Source organism: Narcine bancroftii, chromosome 12, assembly GCF_036971445.1.
Source record: "Narcine bancroftii isolate sNarBan1 chromosome 12, sNarBan1.hap1, whole genome shotgun sequence".
In the NCBI taxonomy this organism is placed as follows: Eukaryota; Metazoa; Chordata; class Chondrichthyes; order Torpediniformes; family Narcinidae; genus Narcine; species Narcine bancroftii.
Genome location: NC_091480.1, coordinates 31,689,931 through 31,711,049, shown reverse-complemented (window position 1 = coordinate 31,711,049; position 21,119 = coordinate 31,689,931). Strand labels below are relative to the sequence as shown.

At 41.3% G+C, this 21,119-nt stretch overlaps 1 protein-coding gene across 3 annotated transcripts in view; it reads right to left on the bottom strand.

Annotated features, from left to right (window-relative positions):
- LOC138747119 (katanin-interacting protein) overlaps positions 1-21,119 on the bottom strand; it is a 103,157-nt gene that overhangs the window by 25,781 nt on the left and 56,257 nt on the right. For all 3 annotated transcript variants that reach the window (XM_069906062.1, XM_069906063.1, XM_069906064.1), the window contains 4 exons: positions 17,252-17,457; positions 12,348-12,417; positions 5,004-5,181; positions 1,605-1,770 (listed from right to left, as the gene is read on the bottom strand). In XM_069906062.1, coding sequence (XP_069762163.1) covers positions 1,605-1,770; positions 5,004-5,181; positions 12,348-12,417; positions 17,252-17,457 — 620 coding nt within the window. The remainder of the gene's footprint in view (positions 1-1,604; positions 1,771-5,003; positions 5,182-12,347; positions 12,418-17,251; positions 17,458-21,119) is intronic.

The window sequence follows — 21,119 nt, the reverse complement described above, 5'->3', positions numbered from 1 at the left end:
CATCTCTGTCTATAAACGTGATGTGGAGACTGGAAGGCTACTAACGTGAAATAAAAATTGGAGATGGCAAACAAAGAAAGGAATGCACAATAAATGGTGGGAGACAGAGAGCTATGTAGAATTGCAAGGACCTCACCATATCCTGAAGCTAGAAGAACAAGTAGATAGGCAGCTAAAAAGGCAAATGCTTCCAAGGCTCAGAACGAATGGCAGTTATACAAAAATAAATACTACTCAAGTGAAAGTAATTGCCCTTTTATGGTTCTGCCACCTAACAGCAAGGCTGTGAAACAGAGGAGGAGATGCTGATTGATTAGATGCTGCTATAACTGGAGAATTTCAGTGATAAAGCAAGCTTGGATATTTTAGGACTGTTTTCATTCAAACAAAGAAAGCTAAGGAATGCTATAATTTAGGCACACAAAATTATGAGGTCCAGACAAAGTGAATGAGTATCTATTTCAACTAACAGAACTACTTGGAATAATAGTCAATTAATGCAAGTTAGCATCGTAGATAAGTAAGGAAACAGGTTTTTCAGTGACTGACTCAGTATCAATTGTGAACTGTCCGTTTCCATTATATCTAGGTGCTCATGGCAACAAACTTTAACTTAGAATAGACAGGATCTGCGAACTATTTTTCCCCACTCAAGAGCTTGAAAAGAATGGCCAATTCATTAGCTACAAGGGTTGATCCTGTGGTCTTAAAGATGGGGATAGGGTTGGATCACTGCTATTGGCTATTGTGGGCATGATGGATTTCCTTCTGCTCCATGAATTTCCATGTTTGTAAACTCTTACAGCAGGAGGAGTGGCTACTATAGTCACATGCACAACCCTAATGACACCATTCCAAATGCTGCCATGAATAGGAAAAGCCACAATAAACAATCATCTTAAAAAATCAATACATTATTATTGTACAAGATCAATATCTTATTATAGGGGTGGCTTGGTTGGCGTAACAGTTAGCGCAATGCCTTTACAGCACCAGTGATCGGGACTGGGGTTCGAATCCCATGCTTATCTGTAAAGAATTTGTACGTTCTCCCCATGTTTGCATGGGTGTTCCCCTTGGGCTCCAGTTTCTTCCCACCGTTCAAAAATACTGGGGGTGTAGGTTAATTGGGTGTTGTAGAGCTCATCGAAAGAATCAAAGACTTGTTGATCCAAACCAAGGCTTTTATTAGCAAAAGACAGGAGCTCTTCACAGGTGGCCGACCAGTCCGGAATGATCCGACCTGGCTAGGGACACAACCTTTTAAGGCCCAGACAGTAGGCGTGGCTAAGCTCTCAGCCAATCGCTGTAAGCACAGTCTAGATATTGTAACTATATACACTATATACATTGGTGATAGATCTGTACTATCACAGGTGTCAATTGGGCAGCATGGACTCGTGGACCGAAATGCCCTGTTACCGTGCTGCGTCTAAGTATAAATTAAAACATTTATACAGCGTATTTACTTGTCTAATTATCATCAGATAATATTGCACCATGTTGTCAATTGTTATTAGTTCCAAATATGCAAATTAAATATTCAATCTGCCTTTTTTTAAACTCTTGTAAAACCCCATTCAGAAATCCTTTCCATTACTCACCCCTCTGTATGCATCTTCTGGGGACTTGTTATAGTTCCAGAAGCGAAATCCCACAATGTGTTGTTCTTGATTGAAATTGATTGTGAGGATGTGATTCTCTCCAGAGGTAAAAGGAATCAGCCACATGTGTTTGTCTTCAGTGGTGATATTAATCCCATCAATCAGCCTGAGCAAACATAGCAGGAATCAGTTAGTCTTTGTAAGTCTCCAAGGCCAAATTTCCACTTTATATTTAAGTTTATATTTTTAGAAGCAATAATACCCTGATAACTTCAAATTTATAGCCTAAATTCTGTGCAAGCATCAAGAAAAAGCCTTATAAGGGGGTGATAGAGAAGAGGGAGGCAAAAATAAAATGTAGAAGGGGAAATGGAAAAGTGAGAGAGGAAAAAAGGCGGTGTTCAACAAATGGAGAAAGAGTATAAGAAGGTATGATGACACTTTATAAAACACAGGTTCAGCCATAATTGGAGTATGTGTCCAGATCTTGACACTTGGTAGTGATGCAAGGGCATTAGTCGGTGCAGAACAGATCAACTCAAAAATGATTCTAGGGAAGATGGTGGTTAGTCCAGATGGCCTGGGGTTATTCTCCTTAGCGCAGGGGATCTAATATAGATAATATAAGGAAGGATAAAGACAAAGTAGGGCCCTTAGAGATGTACCATAAAGATAATTGGTAACAGAATCAAAATTAGTATGAGTAAAGACGTTGATAAATGGAAGGTGGTTATTGAGTCGAATGCACTACCTGAGGTAGCAGTGGAAGCAGATTAAATCTGGATATTGAAAAGGGAGCTGGATAAGTATCTGAAATGAAAGTAATTCCGTGGTGGTGGAGAGGGCATAGTTCGATTGCTCTTGTACAGAGCCAGTACAGGCATGGCAAGTCAAATGCCCTACTGCTATGAGAGAGAAAGGGGAGCAAGAGGATAATGGAACATTTAAGCTATATGTGCTGGTGTATAAGATGGGGCCGGGGGGGGGGTTGGCTGATGGCACAACTGATCACTGATGAGACATTCTTTCAATTCTTTCATGGATGACTGCCCTCGTTCTGTCTGTACACCAATATACGTTGTCACGTATTCGATGAAATGCAGACTGTGCTCCCATCCATATGACGATGTGTTGCAGCTGTACTGAATAACTTGACTCATGAGAACAATTAAACTCTAATATATAATGGCAATATGTCCAAGATGCCAACTCTAGATCCTCGCTGGGGGAATATCTGCCAGAAAAAAGTATTTTCTTCGATACCCACTACCCAACTTCCAATCTACGCATCAATCCAGCAGAGCCTCTGTCAGGACACTGATCTCTGAGCTCAGCTTCCCAGCAGTAGCTTACTCCCTTGCACTGGCAGATGGCTCCTACTGACAGGAGACCAGGCAATTTGGATTTACATAGGATGACTGAAACCGTAGGAGGCACCACTTAATTGGCTACATGGTTTAAAAATGGACAGTGAATTTCAACAGGAACCTCTGAGCCTTCCTCGTGTACTTTTGTTAAATTCTTCCTCCACTTCCCAGGCCCTGTCCTGGTGCACTAAAAATGCCTCTGAAGGACACACAGAAGTGGAGAAAGCACCATTATCAGGGGCCATCAGCACATCTCCATGTTCTGTTGAAGAACTTAGCCACTGCAAAGTCTGGTCTCTCTCTACTGTTTGACCAGTGGTATGAACAAAAGGACAAAACATGAGAGCAATTGCAGTCAACCAAAAATCCATGAGGTAGAGTAAGGAAGGCTGTCAAAGGATATGGGTTAGTTGGAAATATGGCCAGAGAAGTGGCAGTTGGAGTTTAATCAGGGCAAGGGGGAGGTGTTGCATTTTGAGAGGTTAAACCCAAGAGATAAGCTTATAGTAAATAGCAGGACCCTTGGGGGCAATGATGTACAGAGGGATCATGTGGTGCCAGCCTGTAGCTCTCTCAAAGTGGTAACACAAATAGATGGGGTAGTGATAAAATATGCTTGGCTCATCAGTCAGGACAAGTATATAAGTCAGGAAGTCACATGCAGCTGTGTGAAACTTCAGTTGTGCCACACTGGATTATTCTTTGTAGTTGTGGTCTTTGGAGAGGGTACAGAAGGGGATGTTGCTTAGAGTGGAGAGTATCACCTATAAAGAGATTGGACTGTTTTCTCTGCAGTGTCAGAGACTGATGAGAAACTTAATAGATAGGATAGACAGAGCCATTCACCCAGGGTAGAAATGTCCAATCGTAAGAGGGCAAAAGCTTAAGGTGAGAAGGGGGAAGTTTAAAGATTTTCCCCTACCCAGATCACAGGTGCCTGGAACACAGAGCCTGGGGAGATGGGAGATGCAGATGTGTTAGCAACATTTGAGAGGTATTCAAACAGACTCATGGGAGGGATAGGGACCATGTGCAAACCATGAGGATTGATTAGAAAGGCATCATGTTCAGTGCAGGTATGGTGAGGAAAGGGTGTGTTTCTGGGCTGTATTACTTTTATGTTCAAGGAATTGGCCTGGCAGTATACTACTTGGATACATTTCAGCTTTGCTTCTTAAACTAATGTGCTGGACTTCCAGGATTAAGGTTGCTGAAGTTCACGGAGCTGCCTCCTGTTATTTGGTGGGGGGGTTGTTCTTTATTTTCAGGCTCTTAATAGATGAAAATGTTACAGTGCTCTGAAAAATTACTCAAAGCTCTCAGAAAATGCTTTGCATCTTCTTTCACTTCCCCCATAACATTCACAGTGATGGTCTATTATACGGTGTAGTTATTGAGAACCTCCTGTTCTTAGGCATCAATTGGTTTGCTATCCATTCAATAGCATAGAACTAACCTCACTGACAAAAGGCAAAGGAGGAAAAACCCAACACCCAACCCCAACCAACCAATTTTCCCCTGCAACCGCTGCAACCGTGTCTGCCTGTCCCGCATCGGACTTGTCAGCCACAAACAAGCCTGCAGTTGACGTGGACATTTACCCCCTCCATAAATCTTCGTCCGCGAAGCCAAGCCAAAGAATGGGAACACTACAGGGAGAATATTTGCTCCCACAAAGCTTTTGCTTAAAACACAGCCTTAAACACAATGTCTTTCTGGGCTACTTCGGCACATTTCATGGATTCTAAATGGCCATTCGTTTAAAATCAACACTTTCAATAATTTTTAATCACAAGGCAGATACAAATATTAATTGTGTAATATTTGTCAACCAGCGAGGTAATAAACAATACACTAATAGCTCTTTCCAAGTTGCGAGTTTCACAGAATTCAAAAGGGCATATCATTGTCTGCATTTATAAAATTAAAGGAAGTGGAAGTCAAGCACTTGCACTAAGGGTCAACGGGATGACCTTTGGTTTAAAAAACATAACATAATCTCAAATAAATTTGGTCAATAAATACTATATACTTGTCTAGTGTCCTGCTATCTTCATTGTATTCTGGCAATTCATTCAGATCTCTTGGCGAAGCTTCAATAATCTCCATTGTGACAGGTAGTGCTTGCCCATCTTTGCCTACAATTTCCAGTCCAGTCAATCCAAGGTAGTGGGAATCTCCCCAGGTTGCCGTGAAATTTAGCTGCAGCACTAGATTTAAAGAAAGGAAGCTGTGTCAAAACACACTGATTTTCACATATGCATTCATAAATAAATGCAACAAATTCCATTTGATACCAGTCCATTTCCTCTCTGTTCTGTTTTCCCAGTACTCCTTTCATGCCCTTTCTTCATTCATCCAATTTATTCATAAAGGCTGATAGAGGGTGGTCTCAGCCTGAAAGGCTGACCATCCCTTTGCCTCTCCATATGCTGTCTGATCCACTGAGATCCTCCAGCAGCTTATTTTAATGCTCTAGATCCCAGCATCTCCAGTCTCGTCACAGAGGACAATGTCGGTAAATGTGAGGTTATTCACTTTGGAAGGGAAAATGGAAGATCAGATTATAACTTAAATGGCAAGCAATTGCAGCATTCTGCTGTGTAGAAGGTCTTGAAGTGCTGGTGCATGAATTGCAAAAGGTTAGTTTGCAGGTGCAGCAGGATGTCAAAAAGGCAAATGGAATGTTGGCCATTGCTTGACAGATTGAATTGAAGAGCAGGGAGGCTATGCTGCAACTGTACAGGAGTGAGGCCAAATTTGGAGTACCGCGTACAGGCCTCCTTACTTGAGGAAGGATATACTAACCTTGGATGCAGGGCAGAGGAGGTTCAGTGGATTGATTCCAGACATGAGGGGGTTAGCGTATGAGGAGAGATCGAATCATTGGGGCTGTATTTGCTGGAATTCAGAAGAATGAGAGTGGATCTTACAAAACATAAAATGATGAAAGGACTAGAATAGAGGTAGTAAGTTTTTTCCACTGGTAGGTGAAATGACAACTAGAGGGGCATAGCCTCAAGATTCCAGGTAGTCAATTTAGGACAGAGGCGAGGAGGAACTGCTTTTCCCAGAGAGTGATGAATCGATAGAATTCTCTACTCATGGAAGGAATGGAGGCGATCTCAGTAGACTTATTTAAGACAAGATTGGATAGATTTTTACATAGTGGGGGAATTAAGGGAGATGGGGAAAAGGCAGATAGGTGGAGATGAGCCCATCATCAGATCAGCCACGATCTTATTGAATAGCAGAGTAGGCTTGACAGGCCAAATGGCCTACTCCTGATCTTATTTCTTCTGTCCTCATACCTCCAAAATTTGGTTTCTTCTCACCTGCAAACTATATGGACTGTGTTCTCTATTTGAAAGGTGAACCCCAGAATTGCTCACCATGCCCCATACATCAGGAACTCTTTTCTTAAAACCAGCTCATAGTAATGCAGCATGGAAACAGGCCATTGAGCCCCTCCACATCCAAGCAAATCATTAATCATACCTTCAAGCATTTAGCCCATAGTCCTCTATGCCAAGGCAATTCAAATCCTCATCTGGATATTTCTTAAAGGCTGTAAGTGACTGCTTCTACCACTCCATCCGATAGTGTATTCCAGGTACTCATCACTCCTCAGATGTTAAAGGTCCCCTCAGATCCCCTCTAAAAGTCTTACCCTTTGCCCCTAGCTCTTTGAGTATGACATGTCCTTCCCTATTCTACACAGCATCATTCAGCTGTTCCCATCAGGGAAGAGATACAGGAGGATCAGAGCCAGCACCTCCAGGCTGAGGAACAGCTTCTTCCCATGGGCAGTGAGAATGCTGAACGACCAAAGGAACTGCTCACTCTAACCATATGAGACTATCATTTGTATGAAACAACATGTAATTATTTGCTTTTACAGATAAAATACTTGCCCTGCATATGTATTGTTTGTATCTATGAGTGTTATGTCTGGTTGTGTGTTTTGCATCGAACACCAATGAACGCTGTTTCGTCGGGTTGTACTTGTACAATCAGATGACAATGGACTTGACTGGGAAAAATAATCAATCTTAGTGTCTTCAGAACCAATGTCCAAAACTCCCTTTGACGGTCTTTGGATGTTTATGGCAGCAATGTCTCCCATTTTAGCTGGCACCTCACCCTTAGGTCTTCCCATTTTCATGGGAAAGGTGGGTGTGTCATAATAGAGGTCTCAGGCTCCATTATTTCCAATCAGCAAAGAGCCATAAAACAAGATGATGCCAGCCAATCCATCAATGAGAACCAGAGAAATGGCCTCTGAAACACTTCAAGCAAGTGATCTTAACTGATCTAAGAGAAATGGCAAGATATTTGTGGCAACACACAGTATGGAACCTGAATCTCACAAAGCATTTGTTACTGACAGATCAAATCCATTATAAGCTACTATAATGGTGTTTGCTTTAGATTTCAGATTTATTGACATTACATACATGTTATCACATACAACCCTGAGATTCTTTTTCCTGCGGGCAAGGCAGAATTACCACATATTTGCAGTGCAAAAAAAAAACTACTCAACATACATATGTTCTTCTTTGGCTTGGCTTCGCGGACGAAGATTTATGGAGGGGGTAAAAAGTCCACGTCAGCTGCAGGCTCGTTTGTGGCTGACCAGTCCGATGCGGGACAGGCAGACACGATTGCAGCGGTTGCAAGGGAAAATTGGTTGGTTGGGGTTGGGTGTTGGGTTTTTCCTCCTTTGCCTTTTGTCAGTGAGGTGGGCTCTGCGGTCTTCTTCAAAGGAGGCTGCTGCCCGCCAAACTGTGAGGCGCCAAGATGCACGGTTTGAGGCGTTATCAGCCCACTGGCGGTGGTCAATGTGGCAGGCACCAAGAGATTTCTTTAGGCAGTCCTTGTACCTTTTCTTTGGTGCACCTCTGTCACGGTGGCCAGTGGAGAGCTCGCCATATAATACGATCTTGGGAAGGCGATGGTCCTCCATTCTGGAGACGTGACCCATCCAGCGCAGCTGGATCTTCAGCAGCGTGGACTCGATGCTGTCGACCTCTGCCATCTCGAGTACCTCGACGTTAGGGGTGTGAGCGCTCCAATGGATGTTGAGGATGGAGCGGAGACAACGCTGGTGGAAGCGTTCTAGGAGCCGTAGGTGGTGCCGGTAGAGGACCCATGATTCGGAGCCGAACAGGAGTGTGGGTATGACAACGGCTCTGTATACGCTTATCTTTGTGAGGTTTTTCAGTTGGTTGTTTTTCCAGACTCTTTTGTGTAGTCTTCCAAAGGCGCTATTTGCCTTGGCGAGTCTGTTGTCTATCTCATTGTCGATCCTTGCATCTGATGAAATGGTGCAGCCGAGATAGGTAAACTGGTTGACCGTTTTGAGTTTTGTGTGCCCGATGGAGATGTGGGGGGGCTGGTAGTCATGGTGGGGAGCTGGCTGATGGAGGACCTCAGTTTTCTTCAGGCTGACTTCCAGGCCAAACATTTTGGCAGTTTCCGCATATGTTTACATACATATGTAAACAAAAAAGAAAATGCAAACAAACTGACTGCAATACAGAGAGAAAAAAAAATCAATAAAGTGCAAAAGTACGAGTCCTTAAATGAGTCCCTGATTGAGTTTGTTGTTGCGGAGTCCGATGGTGGAGGGGTAGCAGCTGTTCCTGAACCTGGTGGTGCGAGTCTTGTGGCACCGATATCTCTTGCCAGATGGTAGCAGTGAGAACAGAGCGTGTGCTGAGTGATGTGGATCCTTGATGATTGCTGCTGCTTTCCAAAAGCAGCGTTCCCCATAGATGTTCTCGATGGTGGGTAGGGCTTTATCTGTTATGTCCTGGGCTGTGTCCACTACATTTTGCAGGGCTTTATGCTCCAGGAGTATTGGTGTCCCCATACCAGGCCGTGATGCAGCTGGTCAGCACTTTCCACCACACATCTGTAGAAATTACCCAGGGTTTCCGATGCCATACCAAACTTCTTTAAACTCCGGAGAAAGCAGAGGCACTGACGTGCTTTCTTCACGATGCCAATTGTGTGTTGGGTCCAGGAAAGATTCTCCAAGATAGTGAATCCCAAGACCTTAAATTTGCTCACCCTCTCCACTTCTGATTCCCCAATGATCACTGGATTGTGTACCTCTAGCTTTCCTTACCTGAAGTCAACAATCAGCTCCTTAGTTTTGGTAACATTGAGTGCAAGGTTGTTGTTGGTGCACCATCCAGCCAAGTTTTCAATCTCCATCCCATTCCTCTGGCTTTCCTTTCCTGAAGTCAATAATCAACTCCTTAGTTTTGGTAACATTGAGTGCAAGGTTGTTGTTGGTGCACCATCCAGCCAAGTTTTCAATCTCCATCCCATTCCTCTGGCTTTCCTTTCCTGAAGTCAACAATCAGCTCCTTAGTTTTGGTAACATTGAGTGCAAGGTTGTTGTTGGTGCACCATCCAGCCAAGTTTTCAATCTCCATCCCATTCCTCTGGCTTTCCTTTCCTGAAGTCAATAATCAACTCCTTAGTTTTGGTAACATTGAGTGCAAGGTTGTTGTTGGTGCACCATCCAGCCAAGTTTTCAATCTCCATCCCATTCCTCTGGCTTTCCTTTCCTGAAGTCAACAATCAGCTCCTTAGTTTTGGTAACATTGAGTGCAAGGTTGTTGTTGGTGCACCATCCAGCCAAGTTTTCAATCTCCATTCCATTCCTCTGGCTTTCCTTTCCTGAAGTCAATAATCAACTCCTTAGTTTTGGTGGCATTGTTGTTGATGGGACACCATTCAGCCTAGTTACAATCTCCCTCACTGTCCCTTTTTATACAACCCACTACTGTGGTATCATCAGCGATTTTGTACATGGTGTTGTCGTTGTACTGAGCCACTCAGTCGTAGGTGTAAAGTGTGTAAAGGAGGCGGCTAAGAAAACAGCCCTGTGGTGCTCCAGTAATTGTGAAGGAGATGTTCTTCTCAATCCTCAATGATTGGGGTCTGAAGGTGAGGAAATCCAGGATCTAATTACACAGTGGGGAGTTTGCTGATCAATTTTGAGGGGGATGATGGTGTTAAATGCTGGACTGTGATCAATAAAGAGTATCCTAGTGTATGCATCTTTGCTATCCAGGTGCTCCAGGGCTTTGTGTAGAGCCAGTGAGGTGGCATCCGCCGTAGACCTGTTGCTATGATAGGCGAATTGGAATGTATCCATGTCACCGCTCAGTCAGAAGTTGATCTGCTTCAACACCGGGCTTCCAAAAAACTTCATCACTGTTGATGTCTGTGCCACAGGTTGATCGTCATTTAGGCAGGTTACTACAGTCTTCTTGGGCACTGATACAATTGATGCCTGTTTGAAACAGGTGGGTAACACGCCCTGCCGGAGTGAGATGTTGAAGTTAACTGTGAATATGCTGGCAAGTTGGTCAGCACGAAATTTTACTACTTGGCTGGGTACTCCATCCAGACCAGATGTTTTCCTCTGATTCACTCTCCTGACGGCAGCCCACACATCATCCTCGGATACAGTCAGGAGAGGGTCATCGGGGTACATGGGAGTGCACTGTGGTGGTTCTTCCTTGTTCTTATGGATGAATAGGGTATAGAAGGCATTGAGTTCATCTGGGTGTGAAACCTTTCCACCTCCTACTACACCAGATTTGGATTTGTAGCAGGTTATGTCATTTAGACCATGCCACAGCTGTCGGGTATCCTTTGATGTTTCCATTTTCATCCAGAAATTCCACTTTCCCCAGGATATGGTTTTCTGAAGGTCATACCTGATCCTTCTGTATTGATCTGCATCTCCGGACTTAAATGCCTGTGATCTAGCTCTCAGCACGTTCCAAATTTCATTCTTTACCCAGAATTGCAGAAGGAGCACAGCCAGGTGATTCGACTTGTCAAAATACGGCCTCAGAAAAGAATCACCATCTCTGGCAACACAATGCTCTGTACATTAAAAAAAACATCTTATCTTTGTCCTAAATTTGTCTCCACAATTTTGACTAACCAATCACAAAAATGTCTCTATTTGAACTAACCTAGCAATAATAATTTCAACATATTGATATACAGTAAAACATTTGGTATCAAGCACCTATGGGGAATGGTAGATGCCAGATAAATTAATTTTCCAGTTGCTTGAGATGGCAAGTTGCACGATTGGCAAACTAACAGCAAGGCGCTAATTTAAAATTTCTGTATTTTTTAAAACTTAAATTTAGAAATACAGCATGGTAACAGGCCATTTCGGCCCATGAGTCTGTGCCGCCCAATTTACACCCAATTAGTCTCCATCCCCAGTACATTTCAAACAGTAGGAGGAAACCAGAGCCCCCAGGGTAAACCCATTCAGACACAGGGAGAACATATGAACTTCTTTACAGAATTTTTGCCTATTTATTTTCAGCAATTTTTTTTGCCAGTTGCTTGAGGCTGCCTGCTGCTTGAATTCTGGATAACAGGGGTTTTAACAGAGATAAGCACAAGATCTGGATCTACCATTTGAACCGAGAAAAAAATTATTCACTCAGAGAATTGTACATCTTTTAGACATTTCTTTCCCAGAGGTTGATAGATGCCCAGTTATTGCTTTACTTCAAATCTGAGACAATAAAAGCCCCTTCATGTACAGATAAAGGATGTGGCTTTGAAAAGTACTGTTGTACCACATTGGAAAATGGTACTGTTGCAAGTATTAAAATATTACATGACGTTGACTGCCCTGAAGAATTTAATGTTTCTTCAAGCAATGCAGAACCTGTGATTTTGCTATGTTTGATCTTCACAGCTGATCCACATCTGTTTAGCACTGTATATGGAACCTCTTTTCCTTGGAGCATTGAAAGAGTGTCGTGAGCAGCTCAACTTTGAGGTGTTCTCTGAATTCACCACATCTACGAATGGCTGCCTCTTTCCCTTATTGTTGCTGCAGTAGTGGAGACTTCTCAGTCAGCTGCCCAGTGGCCGGAAGGTCTATTAATTGTGCAGAAATCTTATGAATTTGGAATGAGAATGCACTGGGAAGAATGGGCTGGTTACTGACATAACCACAAGGAGGAAATATTTTCACAGCAGCATTTCAGATTTTAATATGTACCAAATTACACTTAAATAAGACAATTAAAAAACCAATTAACTACTTGCTATTCACGGTTTGAAAAACCTAGAAGGCCTACCAACCCCGTACGTTTTGGTGAGTGGGAGGAAACTGGAGCACCCGGAGAAAACCCACGCAGTTCGTGGGGAGAACATACAACTCTGTGCAAACAGTACCGGATTCGCTGGAACTGAAATAGCATTGCTCTAATCGCCAATCTAATAGTGCCAGTCATAATGGAAACATGATTAAAAACATTAGTACTCCTTTGAAAGGATCAGAACTTAAGTTCTGCATACAAACACTTACCTTTCCCAGTATATTCACCAAGTACCTGACTGGCTAGTCCATCTGACAGCAAGAATGATTGTTCCTGTTCCTGTAAATGCAGAATAGTTGAAAGACATGGTAGGTAGTTATTACAAAAGCTCTATCTTTTAAAATCTTTTTATTAGCATTTCATAATATACACAGCATAATGAGAATAGAAATAACACAATTAAAATATTATGTCCAAGTCTACATAGTTTAATTATCATATATAAATTCCAGAGTGAAAATGAGACATATTAGAAATAATTCTAACAAAGAAAACAGAAATAAAGAAATATTTATATGATATATAAAAAACCTAACTAAACAAAAACTAGACCTTGTGTTGTTCTAAACCCATAGAACCTGTTTCATCATCACAGTCCTGTTTTTAGCAGTATTTGAATGTGTTTGTTACCATGTACTACTACTATTTTGCCAGCAGATGGCATTGACACAGAGTATTTGTGCCTATTTACCCAAAGATTTGGGGGGTTGCACAGATAATCACAGGCCTGGTCTCACTGACCTGATGGAGGATGTAAACAATTTGTGTTATGCTAATTTTATTTCAGTTCTAAATTCACTAACTGTGCCTTTTCACACAACTGAAAAAAAACTGGCCCTAATTTTGCAAGTGGCTCTGAGTAGTCAAATTGATTAAATTTGGCCTGAACCACTTTATAATGCTTTAAGGCTCCAGTCAGTGGTGAAAGCTGTTTCCCAATTTTTGGAGTTTACTGAAACCCATAACCATTTTCTGACGCCTTCACTTGAGCAGAAAGCTCCTCCTCCCATTGAAGGGGAGGAAATGCTTCAGGTAGATGGTCAAACAGTAGAGTGAGATGGTAGCAAACATGGTCAATGCCAAGTGCGACAAGTACAATGGCCTCACGCAGTCAGCATCATCAAATACCATTACCTAAATGTACAACCAGCTCCGTGCTGTACAGTAACCAATATTTTCTATCAATCATGGATGGCAAAATGTTCAAATGACCTGTCTTGTATTGAAGAAAATTTTAATAAAACTGCAGATGCTGGAAATCTGAAATTAAAGAAATAATGCTGGAAATACTCAGCAGGTCAGGCTGCATCTGCACAAACAGAAACCAAGTTAACGCGTCAGGTCAAAGGCCCTTCGGTTCTGATGAAAGGTCTTTGACCTGAAACACAGACTCTGATTCTCTTTCCACAAATGCAGCCTGACCCGAGCATTTCTAGCATATTCTGTTTTTATGTCTTGCATTGCACACACATTAGCATCTCAATCACAGAGGGTACATGATTCCTGATCTGGAGCTCCAATTGCTGTTGGATTGGACTGAAGTCGATGTGGCTGTGGAAGCTGCAGGAGCGCTGAAGGGCAATGCACGGACATTCAGTGGCTCTGGGTGACTCTTTTTGCTTCCCTTTCTCTGACTGTAAGGGGCACCAGGCAATTTCTGCTGATGGCAAATCTGTCTGCCTTATGACCGACTAAAGCTAATTTTGTGTAATATTATACAAATGTCATTACATGACAATAAAGGAATCTTGAACATCAATCAACTGTAAGTGTTCAGATAGACTATAAAGCTGCAGCAGAACTAAAGCAGTAAGGTAGAGCAAAAGACCAACAGCATAACGTACAAGAGCAAAAGACCAACAGCATAACGTACAAGAGCAAAAGACCAACAGCATAACGTACAAGAGCAAAAGACCAACAGCATAACGTACAAGAGCAAAAGACCAACAGCATAACGTACAAGAGCAAAAGACCAACAGCATAACGTACAAGAGCAAAAGACCAACAGCATAACGTACAAGAGCAAAAGACCAACAGCATAACGTACAAGAGCAAAAGACCAACAGCATAACGTACAAGAGCAAAAGACCAACAGCATAACGTACAAGAGCAAAAGACCAACAGCATAACGTACAAGAGCAAAAGACCAACAGCATAACGTACAAGAGCAAAAGACCAACAGCATAACGTACAAGAGCAAAAGGCCAACAGCATAACGTACAAGAGCAAAAGGCCAACAGCATAACGTACAAGAGCAAAAGGCCAACAGCATAACGTACAAGAGCAAAAGACCAACAGCATAACGTACAAGAGCAAAAGACCAACAGCATAACGTACAAGAGCAAAAGACCAACAGCATAACGTACAAGAGCAAAAGACCAACAGCATAACGTACAAGAGCAAAAGACCAACAGCATAACGTACAAGAGCAAAAGACCAACAGCATAACGTACAAGAGCAAAAGACCAACAGCATAACGTACAAGAGCAAAAGACCAACAGCATAACGTACAAGAGCAAAAGACCAACAGCATAACGTACAAGAGCAAAAGACCAACAGCATAACGTACAAGAGCAAAAGACCAACAGCATAACGTACAAGAGCAAAAGACCAACAGCATAACGTACAAGAGCAAAAGACCAACAGCATAACGTACAAGAGCAAAAGGCCAACAGCATAACGTACAAGAGCAAAAGGCCAACAGCATAACGTACAAGAGCAAAAGGCCAACAGCATAACGTACAAGAGCAAAAGACCAACAGCATAACGTACAAGAGCAAAAGACCAACAGCATAACGTACAAGAGCAAAAGACCAACAGCATAACGTACAAGAGCAAAAGACCAACAGCATAACGTACAAGAGCAAAAGACCAACAGCATAACGTACAAGAGCAAAAGACCAACAGCATAACGTACAAGAGCAAAAGACCAACAGCATAACGTACAAGAGCAAAAGGCCAACAGCATAACGTACAAGAGCAAAAGACCAACAGCATAACGTACAAGAGCAAAAGGCCAACAGCATAACGTACAAGAGCAAAAGACCAACAGCATAACGTACAAGAGCAAAAGACCAACAGCATAACGTACAAGAGCAAAAGACCAACAGCATAACGTACAAGAGCAAAAGGCCAACAGCATAACGTACAAGAGCAAAAGGCCAACAGCATAACGTACAAGAGCAAAAGACCAACAGCATAACGTACAAGAGCAAAAGACCAACAGCATAACGTACAAGAGCAAAAGGCCAACAGCATAACGTACAAGAGCAAAAGACCAACAGCATAACGTACAAGAGCAAAAGACCAACAGCATAACGTACAAGAGCAAAAGACCAACAGCATAACGTACAAGAGCAAAAGACCAACAGCATAACGTACAAGAGCAAAAGGCCAACAGCATAACGTACAAGAGCAAAAGACCAACAGCATAACGTACAAGAGCAAAAGGCCAACAGCATAACGTACAAGAGCAAAAGACCAACAGCATAACGTACAAGAGCAAAAGACCAACAGCATAACGTACAAGAGCAAAAGACCAACAGCATAACGTACAAGAGCAAAAGGCCAACAGCATAACGTACAAGAGCAAAAGGCCAACAGCATAACGTACAAGAGCAAAAGACCAACAGCATAACGTACAAGAGCAAAAGACCAACAGCATAACGTACAAGAGCAAAAGGCCAACAGCATAACGTACAAGAGCAAAAGACCAACAGCATAACGTACAAGTGCAAAAGGCCAACAGCATAACGTACAAGAGCAAAAGACCAACAGCATAACGTACAAGAGCAAAAGACCAACAGCATAACGTACAAGAGCAAAAGGCCAACAGCATAACGTACAAGAGCAAAAGACCAACAGCATAACGTACAAGAGCAAAAGGCCAACAGCATAACGTACAAGAGCAAAAGACCAACAGCATAACGTACAAGAGCAAAAGACCAACAGCATAACGTACAAGAGCAAAAGGCCAACAGCATAACGTACAAGAGCAAAAGGCCAACAGCATAACGTACAAGAGCAAAAGACCAACAGCATAACGTACAAGAGCAAAAGACCAACAGCATAACGTACAAGAGCAAAAGGCCAACAGCATAACGTACAAGAGCAAAAGACCAACAGCATAACGTACAAGAGCAAAAGGCCAACAGCATAATGTACAAGAGCAAAAGACCAACAGCATAACGTACAAGAGCAAAAGACCAACAGCATAACGTACAAGAGCAAATGGCCAACAGCATAATGTACAAGAGCAAAAGACCAACAGCATAACGTACAAGAGCAAAAGACCAACAGCATAACGTACAAGAGCAAAAGACCAACAGCATAACGTACACTGCTTGACCTGAAGAATTTCTCCAGCATTGTTTTGATTAACAGCTCAAGTTGCGGGAAAGTGGCCTGACTATCAGTGGCCACCTCTGAAGTGGATCCTAATTGCTAATCCTATTTCTCAGATCTGACTTTTCCTTCATGTGGACTCGAGTGGCTTACAGATGAAATCTACAGAAAGGTTCATTGAAACTTGTGAGGTAGGTTCGTGGGTAGGCTCCATAGAGGATGGGGATTTAAGAGATTTAGGCTCCAATTGTTTATTCAGCTGCTTTTTTTGCAATAGATTCCACCAATTGGCGGCACATACTCATCGTATGTGGGAGGCGACTCAGCCCATCAAGTCTAACTGGGTTTTGAGCAGCTGTGGTCCCTTAATGGGGAATGTAAAGAGAACTTGCTTGCAAAATGCAGTGCATCTGAGAAGAGTTGATCTCTATCTCTCTCTGTGGTTCACTCTCTGTGGTTCAAATAAGTACTTCCTTTGGGCCTCTGTTTCCTTCTCATTACCCACAATGTCAAACTTATATTGTGGTCACAGCTGATGATTTTAATGCATGGATTGATCATGTACATAAGTTCAATGCCAACCTCTGGAAGACAGAACCAGAAAACCTTCCTCCAATAACTATTGAGCATTACTTCCTCTCCCATCCAAACTTTTATCCGTGCAGCCACTGCCTTTTCAACTTGATCTTAAACTCTGCAAACATTATGGGTGTTAAAGCTAAGGCATATTTTTAAGAATGACATTAACGGCATAGCAGACTTCTTTTACCAGTTTATCCTTCGATGCAAAGCCAGCCTCTGTGATTGGTCTCTCATCTCCATCGTTTGCAGTACCAGGTCTGTTAAGCTCTTCCTCATGTGCCAGTTGCAGAGTATAATCAGTATTAGCTACAAATGTCTCATCATACTGGGACATGGCATCTAGAATGTCATCATCTGTAGTAAACAATATCGTATCACCAAACTGTTCCAAAGCTGAAAGCAAAGAACACAACAAGTGAACGCAGAAGCAATTACTTTGGAAAAAAAATATTGAAGGAAACAATAAAGCAAAATAGAATCCTGGCTAATTTCTCAAAGTTCTGAATATGTTAAAAATGGGAACTATGATGTATATTTCTCAATTATTTATTCTTCAGAACCTTAATAAACTGAAAATCCATTACATTTTTCATCCCTTAATTCAGTGTATCCAATATCACAAGGCACAAATACATGTATCAATAGATCCAAAAGGGAATGTAGGCATTCAGAGATTGTTTACAAAGTATAGAAGTAGATGTCATAACCAAAGGATGGGCTGCAGATACATAGCTAAAGGATAAAGACACATCAGAAATAAAAGAAAGGGTCATGGGATAAGGTTAAATGAAGAATGGTGGATACAAGCAGAAAACTCAGCGTTGATGTTTGATAAAAAGGTTAATAATGCTGGAATTCTATGCCATACTATTTTAAAGGATTACATTTTCAGTATTGGAAGGTTAAAAAAAATAATTTATAGTTCCAATAGAAATATTACAACATATATAAACATATTGTTATTGATCAAATCTAACTTAAATTAGCTTTCCCAATGGACAATATTAATTTCTAATTATATACACAAAATTGCTGGAGAAGCTCAACAGGTCTGGCAAAGTCCATTAGAGGCAAACATATACTGTATAACCAAAGTTTCAGGCCTGAGGCCTTCATTATTATTAAAGTAAATATTCAGTTAAAAGTACATAAAAATAAGCCTTTACTATTAAACCAAGTAAACTCATTGCATCGTGTGCTCCCTTAAAATAAAGCTATCCATTGGAGAAACTTGTAATTTGCTTAATTGTCAGCTTAGTAGTTGTTTCTTTGAAATTCCTTTTAGGTCTTCCTACAATTAACAAACAAAAAGACTTGGGGGGGGGGGGGGTGTTGAGGGGAAACACTTCCTTTTAAAGCTTTACTGTTTAAAGCAGACGAGGGAAAAGGTGTGGGAAAGAAATTGAGTAGGTCAGTAGCTGAAAAATGTCATGTTTTTTTTAAAAAACAGGAGCAGGCCTCCATAGGTCATAATTTAAAAAGAGAAAAAAGTACTCATTTAATCAAAATTTAGAATTAGAGAGGAATAATGAAAGCCCAGAGGAAAAGAACAGTAGAGAGCAGCAAAAGAGAGAAAAAAGGAAAAACAGAAATGATCAGCATCATATTTAAATAAATGGAAAATAAGATAATTAAAGGCTAATTATTGATTGCCTGGCTGCCAAATTCAATGTTAATACTTCATTGAATAACATTTTGTTTGTATGAATTATATAGCAAGGATTTTTCATCTAGAAGTAACAGTGGACAACAAAGAACTTGCTTCCTGAACACTTTTGGGTGTATTTTATGGTTTTTGAGCTGTTGATCAAGAAAATAAAAAATTCATATCATGTATAGGCTATAAAACCAGCTCACATATACACATGCTGTGCATTACACTGATTACAGAGTGAATGTATGTTGATGCACATGTTCTTCAGGCAATAGCATAGTGAGTGTACTTAACAATAGCATTTATTGTCTTCAGGAAGATCCAATATAGCAGAAATGTCTCCTCAATTCAGAAAATAGCTTGGAAGTCAATTAAAGATTTAGTTGAGAATTTTCTTGGCAACCGCAGAGCACCAAAGAGCTTCAAACATACAAAACCATAAAGCGCAACATGTAATTAAAAACTAATTTTCTGCATTTGCTCTTGAACTTATTCCCTGCTGATCTTGGTGCACTCAGTGACAAACATGGTGAAAGGTTTCTCCAGGATATTGTGATCACGGGAAATCAGTATCAGGGCAAATAGAATCCATCAATGCCCACAAGATCAGAATATAAGTGTAGAAGTAAGCCAAAAAGGCCTGTCAGGTCTGCTCTGCTATTTAATCATGAGCTTATCACTCAGGCCCATTCCCTGGCCTTCACCCCGTAACCCTCGATACCCTAACTAATTAAATACCTATCAATTTCTGTCTTAAATATACCCAATGATCTCGCTCCATTGCCGCCTGTGGCAACAAGTTCCATAGACTGGATAAAGAAATTTCTCTGCATTTCTGTTTTAAATTGACACCCTTTTGTCCTGAAATTGTGCCCTCTTGTCCTAGACTCCCCTATCATGGGAAAAAACTTCGTCACATCTACTCCATCCAGGCCTTTCAGCATTCGAAATGTCTCTGTGAGGAACCCCCTCATCCTTCTGAACTCCAACAAGAGCAGTCCAAGAGCTAACAATCGTTCCTCAAATGCTAACCCTTTCATTCCTGGTATAATTCTAATAAATCTTCTCTAAACCCTCTCAAATGCCAGCACATCCTTTCTCAAAGAAGGCACCCAAAACTGAACACAGTACTCTAAGTAAGGTTACACCAGTGCCCTATAAGGTCTCATCATTCTGCTCTTATGCTATTCCTTTTTATTTTAATTCTTTATTTATACATTTTTAAACCACAATAATAGTTACATTACATTCAATTCTAAATTATTCCAAAAGAAATTATACATGGATAATTATACATTATATCATCCCACACCCCCCTCCCCATCCCTCCACCCCTTAAGGAAAAGAAAGAAAAAGGAAGAAATAAAAACCAGAGAATGCCAAGAAAATAAATCATTTATATAATAAAGTCTATTGAAGGTTACCAAGAGGTTTTATGCTATTCCTTTTGTAATTAATGTCAATATTGCATTCGCTTTCTTCACTGCCGACTCAACCTAGAAGTTAACCTTTAGGGTATCCTACATGAGGACTCCCAAGTCCATTTGCACCTCCGAATTTTGAATTTTCCCCCATCTAAATAATAGTTTGCTCACCCATTTCTTGTACCAAAGTGTATGAATGTGCACATCCCAACATTGTATTTCATTTGCCATCTCTTTCCCATTCTCCTCATCTATCCAAGTCTTTCTGCAGCCGTTCTTTTCGTCTATCACCTATTTTGGTGTATTCCGCAAATTTAGCCACAAAGCCATCTATTCCATTATCCAAATCATATACATATATATCTATATATATATATATATAGATATATATATCTATATATATCTATATATATATATAGATATATATACACACAACATAAAAAGAAGCGGCCCCAATACTGACCCCTGCGGAACACCACTAGTAACAGCCAATCAACCCAAATCGGATACCCTTATTTCCACCCTTTGCTTCTTGCTGATGAACCAATGCTCTACCCATACTTGTATCCTTCCTGTTAATTCCACAGCCTCACATGTGGCACTTTGTCAAAGACCTTTTGAAAGTCCAAATACACAACATCCACTACTTCTCCCCTGTCTATCCTGTTTGAATTGTCCTCAAAAAACTGTAATAGGTTTGTCAGGCATGATTTTCCTTTAAGGAACCATGCTGACTTGGACCTATCTTGTGATGCTCCTCTAGGTAGTCCATAACCTCATCTTTGACAATTGATTCTAACATCTTCCCAACCACTGACATCAGACTAATAGGTCTATAGTTTCCTTTCTTCTGCCTCCTTCCCTTCTTGAACAGCGGAATGACATTCACGATTCTCTAGTCTTCTGGGACCATGCCAGAATCCACTGATTTCAGGAAGATCATTACCGATGTCTCCACAATCTCTGCAGCAACCTCC